Below are 14,565 nucleotides of genomic sequence, written 5' to 3'. Positions count from 1 at the left end.
TAATAATAATAATAATATTAGAAGAAGAATGATGGTTAATATGTTGGTAGTTGGGTTTTTCTTCAACCAAAAACCATTTATGACTGGATACTAACTGTAACTTAGCTTAGCAAGATAAATAAAAGTAGACCCTCTTAGTTTGTAACAGTACAACAAATCACAGTTGTAAACAAAACACTGTTGGCTAAAAGGAAAATGTAAGTATTTGTATTTGTTAAACAGGTTACTTTTTTAGGCAGGGGGTTGCTTTACAAATATCACAGCCATCAAAAAGGATCAGTATCTTATTGCTAATATAAAAATAATATAACCTACTTTCACCTGTTGTTCTTTTCATTTTTGTTGACCAAAACCTTCCTACAGCATGAAAGAAGAGTATTTATTTAACCTAACATCTACTCAAAAATTCATGTGTGCATCTCCAGGTACTTTGATTTCCTCCCATCTTTCAAAACATGGAGAAAATAGACTGGCTGTTTGAAACTGCCCTTAAATGACAGTGCTACTTTTGGAATGGGCAGCACGGTGGCTCACAGCAAGAATGTCCTGGGTTTGATCCCCAGGTGGAGCGGTCAGGGTCCTTTCTGTGTGGAGTTTGCATGTTCTCCCCTGTGAATTGGAGATACAAAATTGCCCATGACTGTGTTTGACATTAGACTTGATGAATCTTGTGTAATGAGTGACTACCATTTCTGTCATGAATGTAACCAAAGGGTGTAAAACATGACGTTAAAATCCTAATAAATAAATTTTCTGCCATTTACCAAAACATGGAGAAGATAGACTGACTGTTTGGAATTGTCCCTAAAACTTTGAATCGGAATCGACTCTACTATTTTTGGAATCATTCCTGGCTACTAGCTACTTTTGGAATGGGCAGTAAATGTGGCTCGGTGGGTAGCACTGTTGCCTCACGGCAAGAAGGTCCTGGGTTCGATACCCAGGTGGAACGGTCCGGGTCCTTTCTGTGTGGAGTTTGCATGTTCTCCCCGTGTCTGTGTGGGTTTCCCCCGGGAGCTCCGGTGAATTGGAGATAGATACAAAATTGCCCATGACTGTGTTTGACATGATGAAGACTTGATTAATCTTGTGTAACGAGTAACTACCGTTTCTGTCATGAATGTAACCAAAGTGTGTAAAATGTGGTAAAATCCTAGTAAATAAATGTCCTGCTATCTACCAAAACATGGAGAAAACAAACTGACTGTTTGAAATTGCCCCTAAATGACAGTGCTACTTTTGGAATAGTTTATCGACCTAAACCTTTGAATCTGAGTCAACTCCACTGTTTTTGGAATCATTCCTGGCTACTAGCTACTTTTGGAATGGGCAGTAAATGTGGCTTAGTGGGTAGCACTGTCACCTCACGCCAAGAAGGTCCTGGGTTCGATCCCCAGGTGGAACGGTCCAGGTCCTTTCTTTACTTTTTTTTTTAAGCATTTTCTCCTGATTTTCCTCCCGATTTAGCGCACTCAGTTTTGTCTTCCACCGCTGAGAGATACCAGATTTCATCCAAGGAGAGCATGTCGCTGTACACACCTCTTCCGACACGTGTACAGCCCTCCTCTTCTCGCCTCTGCTTTCTGCACAGGTGTCTCTTTCGCCAATCACACCCACCCACACATAGTCCGGTCCCCACCCTGCAGATAAGGTGGCCAATTAGTATCTGCTGCAGGCACTGCCAATTATGCCCGCCAGATGGCACCCAGTCGACTGATGGCAAGACCGAGCCTCGAACCAATGAGTTCTGGTGTGCTGGCGAAATATCATATCATATCATAATATATATGCCACCTGGGCAATTCCGGTGAATTGGAGATACAAAATTGCCCATGACAGTGTTTGACATTAGACCTCAATAATCTTGTGTAATGAGTGACTACCATTTCTGTCATGAATGTAACCAAAGTGTGTAAAACATGACGTTAAAATCCTAATAAATAAATTTCCTGCTATCTACCAAAACATGGAGAAGACAGGCTGACTGTTTGGAATTGCCCCTAAATGACAGTGCTACTTTTGGAATCGTTTATCGAGTTATCTGAGTCGACTCCACTGTATTTTAGAATCATTCCTGGTGTGTGATTGTTTTGTAAGGACTTTTATACAGTATTAGGAAGAGGAGGGGCTAGGAGTGTTATTATCAACCCTGTGTGTGTGTGTGTGTGTGTGTGTGTGTGTGTGTGTGTGTGTGTGTGTGTGTGTGTGTGTGTATATATGTGTGAGTGTGGCGCCCCCTATCGATATAATCTGTCGCGCACTTTATGTACAAAGCTGGATTGTAGAAATAAACAACGCTGTTTCATGACTTTAGTGAAATGTAAACGAGAGATGGTGGATTTAGGACGATCGGGATTTATCGATAGTTTGTTGGAACGTAATATGGTAGGAATTTAAGGACACATTTCAGGAAATATTCAGAGATTCTTTATAGGGATGTGTTTCGAAGCATAAGATAACGCACGTAAATGCGGATTTCGTAAATGCAATGCTAATTTCTTTTTTTCTTTATTGATATTTGTTCCCCTGAAGAAAAGAAACATACCATGCCTAGACAAACTAGTGCAGGATGACTACGAGTTGAATCATGAGAAGATTAAATACTGTATGTGTGTGTAATGGATGTGTACAGGCAGACTGAGCTGATCATTCTCTCTGCTCGCTGTAGGCAGGTCACATGAGCGAATAATGGCTGCTCAAGATCCTTCTCCACCGTCTTCACTGGAAGGCAACAAGCCCGGCTTTCCGAGAAAAATCCTGGCCAACAAGCTTGAGGAAAAGCATCTGTGTAACATCTGCCAGAAGATTTTGCGGAGGCCGTGTCAGGCGCAGTGCGGACACCGCTTTTGTTCCTACTGCTTCAACAAAACAGTGAGGTGGGTAAAGAGCGCACTGGGAGACATCCACAACCAGCTCTACACCCACCAAACCAGTTCACATCCATTTAAATAGCACAGCTGACACCGAGAACCAGACATGAACACAACCTGCTGGATCGTTTACTTACAGATTTTGCTTCTGCATTGCCAAATAAGACGTGTGTGGTTCGGAAAAGATAAACAAAAGAATTCGTCTGGTTTAGCTTAGCCTGTTTGTGGGGCTGTTACACTGTGCGCTTGTTACCAGCCACATCTCATTACTGCGCCTGTTATAAGCTGCACTATAATGTCAGAATGTGTGTGTTATATTATTATTATTATTATCTATTCATTTTTAATTAACGCTTCATCCTGATTGGTCACCATCCAGGAACACTGGGGGCAAGTCAGGGATACATCCTGATCAGGGCACCAAGAGCCTGAGCAGCCAATCCACCTTCTGCATGTTTTCAAAACTTCAAATCAAAATGAGACACCGCTGTTACCATGTACGTCAAACAACAACGTTATGCGTTCAGTTCGGGACAGTGGTAGCATAGTGGGTAGAGCTTTGGGATCGAATCCCAGCTCTGCCATGCAGCCACTGTTGGGTCCTTGAGAAAGGCCCTTAACCCTGTCTGCTCCAGGGGGGGCATATAATGGCTGACCCTGCTCTCTGACCCCAGCTTCCAAACAAGCTGGGATATGTAAAGAAAGAGTGTTGTACTATATATGCATATATGACAAATAAAAGTGTTCTTCTTCTCTTCCATATATATGTGGATTATACAGTATATATATTTATTTTTTAAGAAGTTGTTTAGAATTTACAATCATTTAAAATTTATTGTTTTCAATTATTTAAACAGTGAAAAGGACTTTTACAATATAATTTTAAGCCAATAAATAAATTATACATTTATTTGTAAAATGTGGTCAAAATTATTCCAGTTTTTGTAAGCTGAGTTATTCAATATTATTTAATAATATTATTATTATGAAAGCAAGTTATTTGACCGTTTCTGTTATAAGCCTACATTCTGTTAAATCAACAAAATTGAAAGAAAATAAAACTTTTCATCACTGTTGATTGAGTTAATGTTTTTTTAATTAATTACTTAATTTAATTTAATTCACTTTCACTGTGATTTCTTAGTTTTTGGGTTTCTCACACTTTTAGTTTCAGTTTTAGTCATTGTAAGTCTAGGGGGATTTTGTGGTCAGTCATTGTACTGGAATGCTTGATTACACACTGCATTTTATACAACAGATAAATATTGTCACCCCTGGAAAAAAATCAACAAATGACACTGCAAAACATTTTGTAAAGCTTATTCTTTTAAATAAAAATATTAACAAAATCCTCCCCTTTATTAGAGGTGTGATGATTAAAAGTGAAAAAATGCAATCATGAAACAAGATTATTCTCAATTCTGTTTTTTCACAATAATTGGAATGAAAATTGACGTGGTCTAATAAATTATATTTCCATTCATCTTACGTTTTAAGGTTCATTAGGAACACCCAAATGGTCAGTCAGCCGTGGACCTCAAAATCTAAAGGATCTGGAGAGATTCTGTATGGTGAAAACTCTGGCTGCACAAATACTTAATAAACGGGGCCAACAATTGGACACAATCTTTGGCACACATGGATTTGAGAAAAATTATTATTTTATGGTAAGATTTGTTTTTTTGTTCTTTCATTATTATTATTTTATCACTGACGATGGGCATTTTGAGATTTTGAAATTTCAGAAAGATGATCAATAAAGAATCTTTTGAATTCCAAGGGTGACAATATTTCTGAAATAAAAACAGAAATTCATTTATTCAATTGTTTGAATTAAAATGAATTAGATTTGTTTAACTGATTTACTAGCGAGTTCAGTTCACAGTTTTTTATTGTTAAAGTTTTTGTCAACTATGAATTCTTGTTTAATATTTTACATTTAAACTTGATAGACATAAAACAAAAGACATTTTAGTATGTAATCATGTAAACAGTTTAAAATAGGTTTGAACTGCTTGTGATTTCAACTGTATAAAAAAAGCATAACTAATTTTTGTGATCACAATCGAGATAGGACTGACTCTAGTAGAAGACTAGGACTTGGAACAGGATAGTATTAATCAAGCTTGTTAATGGTTGTCATCTCATGTTTTTTAGTGCTGGTCCACAAAAATGCAGTGCCTGTATAAAAGAAGATATCTTTGAGGAGTCGACATCCATTTTAAAACAGGGCTGCGTAAGTGTTCATTGCAAATTACATTAAAGAGTCAGTGGAAGCATATCATATATCAGAACAATTTCCATTTCCACTCTGCAGATTTTAAATATACTGACTGAAGATATTCATAATGTGTATCTGTGAATACATCCAGTAGATCTTATTGCTATTATATTCTTAACAAATGAGTATTATTTTTAATGTATGTCTGTTTAGTAATTTTGTCCCTGTTAGATGTATTAATGTGGTATTAGTCCTAGTATTACTGTTCCGCAATGCAGTGTTATGTTAAGTGTATCAATTACATGATGCTGATGTTCTCCTGCAGGCTTTTCCTGACAATGCTGCTAAAAGAGAAGTTGAAGCCCTTGAAGCTGTCTGTATAAATGAGGGTTGCAGCTGGACGGGCACAATCAAAGAATATGAGGTACGTTGTATAGTTCTGTTTCTACTCTGTTTTTATTCACATTTCTCATTATTTGGCCACCTTTTTGGCACCCTTTCTTTAAATCAAACACTGCTTAGTTTTCAGGCGTAAAGTACATTTCAGTATAGCGTTTTTATTGGGTTCAAGTTTTTTGTATTTAAACGAGGTAAGACAAAGATACTTTGAAGGGTAGCCCAAATAAAACCACAGACTTTTCTCTTGTATTTCAGTGTTTTTATACGTGCTACCCCTCAAAGTATTTTTTACCTTTTTTAAACTGCGGAGGATTAAATACAGAATTTGATTGAGTTTAAAGAGATCTTTTGAGATTTCCACAGACTGGCTAAACAGACTACAGGTCTGGTTAAAATTGAGCCTGATTCTGTTCAGTTAGTGCTGCAGTTAAATTTGGTGAGATAAGTAAAACCTAAGGCAGATTAAATGCCTTTATTTGTCATATATACATATACAGTGGAGTTAAAAAAAAAATAGCAGTCAAACACCATTAACCTGATAAATCAATGTTTTTAGTAGAAAAGATATTTCTACATAGCAAAAAATTTACTTGAAAGTGTAGTAGAGTAATGAAAACAAAACAAACCCAACAATTAACACATGCATGCCGCTCATTCTGAGTAATCGAAGCATTGATTGAAAGGGGGTTGTTCAAAATAATAGCAGAGGAGTTCAATTGGTGAAGTCATTCATTCTGCAGAAGAACGGGTGTCAATTTTGGCCCTTATTTAATTTAGGAGGGTGGAAAATGTTGCACAGCTTGGTCATAGCGCATTTCCTTCTGAATTACTGGGTAAAATGGGTTGTTCCAGACATTGTTCTGATGAACAGCGTACTTTGATTAAAAAGTTGATAGTAGAGGGAAAAACATACAGAGAGAAGTGCAGCGAATTATCGGCTGCTCAGCTAAAATGATCTCAAATGCTTTGAAGTGACAACCAAAACCTGAAAGACGCAGAAGGAAGCGTGGAACTACTGTTTGATAGGATCGAACAATAGCCAAAATGGCAAAGGTTCAGCCAATAATCACCTCCAGAAAGAATTAGGAACATCTGGAGTTACCAGTGAGTACAGAAGATGATTAAGTGAAGCCAATTTACCAGCAAGAACTCCTTGCAAAGACCCGTTGTTAAGAAAAAGACGTGTCCTGAATGGGTTAACATTTGCCAAGGAACACATTGACTGGTCCAAAGAGAAATGGCTCAACATTTTGTGGACTGATGAAAGCAGAATTGTTCTTTTTAGGTCTAGTGGCCGTAGACAGTATGTCAGACGACCCCCGAGCACTGAATTCAAGCCAAAGTTCACTGTGAAGACAGTAAAGCATGGTGGTACAAAATGATGATATGGTGTTACGCCTATTTATGGCATACGAGGGATCATGTATCAGTTTAAATATATCAGAATACTTGAGGAGATCATGTTGCCCTATGTCGAAGAAGAAATGTCCTTAAAATGGGTGTTTCAACATGACAATGACCCAAAACATCTTGATTACAGACAAACAAGATTGAGATAATAGAGTGGCCAGCTCAATCCCCTGACTTCAATCCCATAGAGAACTTGTGGGCTAATATCTGAAATGCGGGGGTTTTTTTTTAGGCAAAACCCAAAATTGCAGAAGAACTGTGGAATGTAGTCTAATCATCCTGGACTGGAATACCTGTTCAGAGGTGCCAGAAGTTGGTCGACTCCATGCAACACAGATTGTTATGCCACTAAATATTAGCTCAGTAATTTAAAGTAAAGTGAAACCTCAAAAATTTTTCTTAGTTTATAGATACATTTTTTGAGTTTTTGAAGAAAAATGCTGCACTGCTATTTTTTTGAACAGCCTAATATTCATTCTTCTTAACTTTCTGTAAAGGATGAACACAAACTGGCTAAATTTTGTTAATATTGTGATTTAGAATTGAAAGTGTAGTATTTTCAGTGCATTTGCATTTATGGAAATAAAAGTTATTATAATGATTTTGTGCTTTATTAACTTTTTTAAAATCACTGCTATTTTTTTAACACCACTGTACATAAAACCTCTCCAAAAACAGTACATGTTTAATTTTTTTCTGGAATCACTGGGCGGATTGCAGTAACAGAGCCGGGACAGAAAATCTACTTATCGTGGGGCCTCAGGCACCCTTCCTTGTCTCGGACATAACCAATTGTTTGTATGTAGATGCCTGTCCAGCCGATAGCACTGCTGGAGATTTAAACCCTGCATCCCAGTGGTAGTGGGCTAGCTTTATTTACCGTTACACCACCTGTGTTCATTTGTCTGAGTGAAGATTAACTCTTCGTTTTTATTTTTGCCAGGCCACCCATGAAGTACAGTGTGATTTTATGATCATCCCATGTCCCTCCTGCAAAGAGCTCTTAAGGGCTAATGAACTTGAGCGTCACAACGAGAGGGAATGTCCAGAGAGGACTCTCAACTGCAAATACTGCAAGGAACCTTTTCATTTCAAAAACATAAAGGTGAGCCTGTTCTGTTCCTGACGTTGTGTAATGAGTTTGTCATTGTTGTACCTGACATTTAGAGTTTGTCATTGTTGTACCTGACATTTAGAGTTTGTCTTTGTTATACCTGATTTTTAGAGTTTGTCATTGTTGTACCTGACGTTTAGAGTTTGTCATTGTTGTACCTGATGTTTACCCAACAGTTAAACACAAATGCCTTGCTTTGATCTTCAGGCTCATGACGAGATTTGTCCGAAATACCCGATGATTTGTGAGGGCTGTGCGAAGAAAAAGATTCCCCGAGAGAAGGTGAATACATTAATGCATGTAATATTTCTTTATTCTGTTATTGGGGTAATTATTGTACTGTTTGTGGATTTTTTTGAATGTTTTGTAATATTTTTTCCTTTTTTTGTCTTTAATGAAGTATGTGGACCACATTAAGCTGTGTACCAAATTTCGAACGCCGTGTAGATTTCACGTGGTCGGCTGCGACATGTCTGTGAGTACATACAGTTACAGTTGAGGTCAAATATGTATTTCTTTGTCCAAAAACTCCCATAAATTTACTGTGGGTTTTTTTTTTATCTGCTAGACCAAAAATCTACATACAGAGTGACTTACTGTATATTTGTCTGGATATTTTATTACCTAACTCAGCTACTTTTACTATTTTTAGTGGAATTCACATTTTTTCAATAAGGTTGAGGTCAGGCTTCATGATTTTTCTGCTCTATAATAAAAATGTGATAAGTAGAGAATTTTTGAGTGTGAAATATTACAAATATTTTAAAATGTATGACATTTAAAGACAGTATAAAAAAGACAAAGTTTAACTTCAGCATCATTTGCTCATCTTCAGGTGGAAAAGGAGAAGATCCACGAGCATGAGCGGGCGTGTTCATACGAGCACCTAAACCTGCTGCTCCACTTCATCATGGGCATCAAGGTAAGCGTGGAGAGTTTGCAGCCGCAGGGATTAGAACTGGCCAGCCACAAGCTCGAGGGGCTGCAGCAATCTCTCAGAGAGCTGGAGTTCAAGCTGGGCCAGCTGAACGCTGGGGCTCCCGTGCAGGGGCCCTGCGTGCCCTGCACACCCATGCCCGCTCCTCCACTTCCCGTACTGCCCTCGCCCACCCTCGCCACCTCGTTCATGCCGCTGCCCAGCACAGTGGGTGCCGCCCTCGAGCTGCAGCTGCACAGCGAGAAGGCCAAAGTGGCCGAGCTGAGCCGGCGCTGTCAGGAGCTCGAGGTTAAGGCCAGCACCTTCGAGAACATTGTGTGTGTGCTGAATCGGGAGATGGAGCGCTCTGCCACTACCATGGAGGCCTACAACCGGCAGCACCGACTGGACCAGGACAAGATTGAGATCCTGAACAACAAGGTAGGGTGGGTGATGTGAATTAAAACTCACCTAATAGAATTGTATACAGTGCTAATAATTATGTGTACTATTAAATATTACTCTTAAATCTGTGTGCAGGTTCGACAGTTAGAGAGGACGGTTGGGCTGAGGGATCTCTCTATCGTGGAGATGGAGGGCAAGATGAGAGAAATGTCAGCCGCCACCTACGATGGTGTGTTTGTGTGGAAGATCTCTGACTTTGCCAAGAAGAGGCAGGATGCAGTGGCAGGACGGGCACCAGCCATGTTCTCACCGGGTACAGAATGCTTGTTCTTGTTATTTTTTTTCCTCTAAAAATGTATAAGTTAGAGTAAGTGAAGTTCAATGTTGTGATGAATATTCTGCTCCTTTTTCCAGCATTTTATACGAGCAAATATGGCTACAAAATGTGTTTGCGAATCTACCTGAACGGCGACGGGACGGGGCGTGGCACTCACTTGTCTTTGTTCTTCGTGGTGATGAGGGGACACAGTGATGCCTTGCTTAAGTGGCCTTTTAACCAGAAGGTACTGCTCATTCAAAACTCATTTAAAATATAATCCAGAATTGGGTCGAGTGTTACTCCAGGATCACTAACAAAAGAGCCAAATGAAATGTGTGAAATATTTACTTTTTCGGCATTTAGCAGACACTTTTATCCAAAGCAACTTACAGTACTGTGACAGTATATTGTCTAAGCAGTTAATGCCCTCACTCAAATATAGCTGGGGCTGTATGTGAAATGTAGATAAAAAAACACAATGATTTGTAAAACCACAGTAATGTGTTTAAACAAAAAGGTTAAACATCTTGCTCGTTCTAAAGGCCTGCAACTCATTCCAAAAAGTTGGAACAGCGATCATTTAAGTCTCAGAACGTTATGCACACGGTTATGCTATTGTGCCCGGGTATAAAAGGAGAGTCCAGTGAATGCAAAATACAGCAATATAGACTGACATAATTTCACAAACACAAATCAAAATCATTTGAATACTTTTTTGTGTATAAACGAAATTATACGAAATAATATAATCAGAAGCAACACTGCTTTTAAATCTAGCTACAAATTTGGTAAAACGTAATTGGTAAAAGGTCAGAGTGCAGTATGGTTTTTTTTTTTCATTATAATAACAACAAGAAGGCCTAACGCTTAATAAAGAATCCTGTTAGACTTGTTGGGCCTGCGTTGTAGAGCCTTCCCCTGGGTGCACTTGGTTTTGATTTATATAGCGATTTGACCGGTGAGTTTAATCAAATCAAAACAAGCATGTCAATAAAGCCAGTTAATCTTCTATTTCACCCAGTGCTTTATACTGTATATGCTTTTTAGGAATAGTTCATATTTACACATTTTATTCAAATTATAATGATTTTAACTGCATGATTTCCAGCATTTCAGGGCAATTCTGCCTTCAAAATGTGGGAAATCCTGTGTTTCTACAGATCGCATCCCATTCCCAACCGGTGTTGGCTTTGGTTTTAGCACGTCCTGCAGTCTGATCCACGCAGAGATGCGTTTAATATATTTATTAATATAATATATTTATTAGTGTTGGCGTTTAATAGTTTTAACTGCCACCGATTTAAAAGTCTTGTTGACTTTAATTTTAATGCATTTTAATACTTATTGGAGAGTTTTTGTGGGATGGGATTTCATTGTTGTCTTGCTTCTGTTCTCACTGGCTGTTTGACCCCCCCAGTCCTGCTCTTAATGCTTTGAAGTAGTACAAAGCCAAAAGCTGTGGTAATGATCTTTCACTGTGGCATTGTGGGGCCATTACTATGACATAACCTAAGAACTGGTCATGGTTTCAGGCATGTGATTGATGAAAAATGTTTGGTTGAGAAACTTCATTTACTGGTTTGAGGCTACATTGAAATTATAGTTCTGGTGCAGAATTGTGGACATAATTTATGCTGAGTGACGTTTTGGAGAAGTTGTACAAACTGAGGGTTTTTTTGAGGAACTATTCCTGTAAATGACTGAGCATAATTTTGTAATCAGAATTCTTGAAACCAGAAGCTGAACCAAAACTCATTGCTCTTGAATTCTTTTCAAAAATATTACAAAAACTACTGGGTCAAAAATGTACAGACAGCATTAATTGCCACTTTTATTCCAAGTACTTTTGTATCTGTACTGTGGAACTGGGTTATGACGGTGCTTAGAAAAAATGGTGCTTGGGTTTTAATAATTTAGTCACAGAACAAGTGTGTGTGATGATTTTAGGGACACTTTGTTTGCTTAATTTTGGTTTTGTCTTTTCAAAGCCATTTTATTGCTCATATGTTCACATGTTGATCCTGTCTGACACACCTTCTGCAGGTCACCCTTATGTTGCTGGACCAAAACAACAGAGAGCACATCATAGACGCATTCAGGCCCGACATCTCGTCCTCATCGTTCCAGAGGCCGGTCAGTGACATGAACATTGCCAGTGGCTGCCCACTCTTCTGCCCTCTCTCCAAGCTGGACTCCAAGAACTCCTACATCCGAGACGACACCATCTTCATCAAGGCCATCGTCGACCTCACCGGCCTTTAGGGCTGTACGACAGCCGTGTGTGCCTGTCCAGCCTGCTGCGATGGCAGTCCCGTTTGAGGCCAGATTCCACTAGCAGATCTCTAATGGAGCTTGTGCGCCCCAGAGACTTCCACTCCCAGGGCTTCACGTTGTTCCGTATTAATGTTGGCAACCAAAATTGTGCCTGGGGTTTGTGTTGTAATATAGATGGGAAATGTATCTTTCTCTCCCGGCAGTTGGAAAAGCTATCAGCAGTGATTGTAATGTAACTATTGATGCCACTATTGTGTAGCACTTTGCCTTTTCTAGAGATTGAAAGCTGACTTTTCACAGGATAGAAGTCATTCCCTCGCTTGTGCTATGGGCGGTTTTTTCTTTCGGTGTTTGCAAGTGTTTCTTTGCATAGACAGACGTGGAGTTTTGAATAATAAATGAAGCTAATGAATTCTTTTGCACCTACATAGTTCATCCGCTTCATCTAATATCCTTGGCATCGTCTGTATCTGCTTTTCTCAAGTCCTGTGTTCATTGGTACTTATATGTAGTGGTGGACATTGCTTTAATTCCATAAAGTCCAAAGCGCAGAATTTGGGGTTTTTTCCGAAGCTGCTTGTGTTTGAGCTGTGGACGTTTCCTTCCTTTCCATTTTTCGGTGTCCTTTGCTGTATTAGTTTGCATGTTGGATCTGTGGAAGATACATTCAAGTTAGCAAAAGAGCAGGTTTGAATCTTGAACCTGAGAAGCGAAGGCAGTTTCATCGTAACTCCCTGTCAGAGAAAATTACGACACTCTTGATCGGTGCTCGAGTTTTTTTTTCTCCTGTCATGCCGCAGTGTAGCCCATCGCCTCACTTTGAGCGTCCCGATAACAAGGAATCTGAGGTACCTGGCAGAATTTAGTCTAATTAGGGTAGGACTAAAACTTGTGCTTTCTTGTGGTGTTGAAGGGCTGGCGTGGTGTTTTGGTATTTGGGTGTTTATCTCGTCCTAAGTGTATTGATGTGCTGCTTTGGGCAGAAATAAATATCGGCCCTCTGACTATAATTGTAAACTAGATTTAGCCAAAAGGAATTTCTCTGTCACTTTGTGGGTAACCTATGAGAATTTTGCATCTTGTGGACGTATTAGAAACATGGTTGTTCGACGAGCTGTGTGTCGTGTAAGTGGTCGTTTTGAAAAAGTCATTGAATATAAATCACTAATCTTTATTTGTTAGCATAGCTCTGGTTGTCCTGAGCGACTGGCTCTTTGTAAACCTGCTGCCAATGTTGTTTCAATGCCACGGCATGCTTACGGAATAAATATGCCGGCTTAAATATTCATAAAACGGGCTGCTGGAAAAAAGGACTACTAAATATTAATTAGTAATTGTGTATCCTACCTGTAGCACATAAAAAGCCATTTTCAGATTTAATAGTTTCCACCCGACCTCGTTTTCTACACATGATCACCTTTAGACAAGCGGAAATCACAGAGAGCGTTGTTACACCCGCGACTCTTCCATCAAAGGGCTTACAGCATACAGTATGTCTTCCGTACAAGGTTGCCGCTCTGATCGTTTACCTAGATGGAGTCTGAGACACTTTTCAAGATGCCTTGATGCTACAGAAGCACCTAGACCCCAGCCTATTTTCAAACCAGTTCCGACGGAGATTGAAACCTCTCTGTGCATGAGGCGTTTCAATGTAGAAAAAAACCCAAACACACGTTATTGTAAAGGGTTGGTTTACATCGTAGACCAGCGTTTTATTTGTATTGCTTTTACTTTATTATCTGTTGAACTGCGGTATATGATGGTTCTAAATGTGGGTGTGTTATATTGCATATTTAAGTATAAATACATATACTATTATATGGTGCACACGGTGGTTCAGCTGTATCCTGTGCATATAGCAAATATTAATGATATATTTAATATAGATTCTATTAAGTAATACATATATGTACTATTTCCTGTTGGGATGGTTTAAAAATGTGTTCGGGCGCTTTTCTGGGCTTTAGCAAGTTCTCCTCCAGTTTGTGTTTTCCTCTGTGAAAACGAGGCTTTTGAAAGATCTGCTGGTTTTGATCTGTGTTCACTTAGCGGTCGAATTTTTCTCTAGCTTGCCCATTTACGCCCCGGTGAGATTTCAGCGCTTTTGTAAATATTTCCACACAGGACGTGCCTCTGTAGTTTAGCTCATACGATGCTTACCTGCTACGTGCTAGCTTAAGCAAGTCACTGCATGCTGCAGATGTTAGATGAAATCATTTCTGTAAAGCTCTTTATTAAAATACTCGGACATGTTTGCCTTCTGAGTTTCTGAATTGGTGTGATGTGTACAGTACCTTATATTTTAGCTTTTATACAAGTGACCTTCCTGTTGTATTGTGTTTAATCTGCTTTGTGTATGAAAAAGTGGTCAATATATATTTTTTCCATTCGGAAATACATTTCTAGACCAACGTCTAGAGTTTTGTTTACAGCTGTTTAAATGTGATGGATGGCATTAAATCGATGTTTTATCCAAACCCTGTATCATAAGACTGGCATAACCATGTCATTAATATGTCAGTGTATGACATGTGGTAGAACAGCTTTTCCACTAGGTTCTGGAACATCACTGTAAGAATTTACTCCTATATAGACAAGTTAATTAGTAGTGTTGGGCACTGAGTTTGTGCATTATCA

At 39.0% G+C, this 14,565-nt stretch overlaps 1 protein-coding gene across 1 annotated transcript; it reads left to right on the top strand.

The window, feature by feature from the left end:
- The first annotated feature begins 2,333 nt into the window (after positions 1 to 2,333).
- Positions 2,334 to 12,379, top strand: traf2a (Tnf receptor-associated factor 2a). Its single transcript, XM_063017660.1, has 11 exons — positions 2,334 to 2,385; positions 2,669 to 2,876; positions 5,028 to 5,106; positions 5,417 to 5,515; positions 7,844 to 8,005; positions 8,222 to 8,296; positions 8,415 to 8,489; positions 8,850 to 9,371; positions 9,471 to 9,648; positions 9,750 to 9,898; positions 11,698 to 12,379. The coding sequence occupies exons 2-11, from the start codon at positions 2,689 to 2,691 to the stop codon at positions 11,914 to 11,916; spliced, it is 1,746 nt and encodes a 581-aa protein (XP_062873730.1). The 5' UTR covers positions 2,334 to 2,385; positions 2,669 to 2,688; the 3' UTR covers positions 11,917 to 12,379.
- Positions 12,380 to 14,565: the final 2,186 nt, after the last annotated feature.

The sequence above is a fragment of the Trichomycterus rosablanca genome, chromosome 21, assembly GCF_030014385.1.
Source record: "Trichomycterus rosablanca isolate fTriRos1 chromosome 21, fTriRos1.hap1, whole genome shotgun sequence".
Taxonomy (NCBI): domain Eukaryota; kingdom Metazoa; phylum Chordata; class Actinopteri; order Siluriformes; family Trichomycteridae; genus Trichomycterus; species Trichomycterus rosablanca.
The sequence above is the reverse complement of the archived record's forward strand: the minus strand, read 5'-3'. Positions and strand labels throughout refer to the sequence as shown.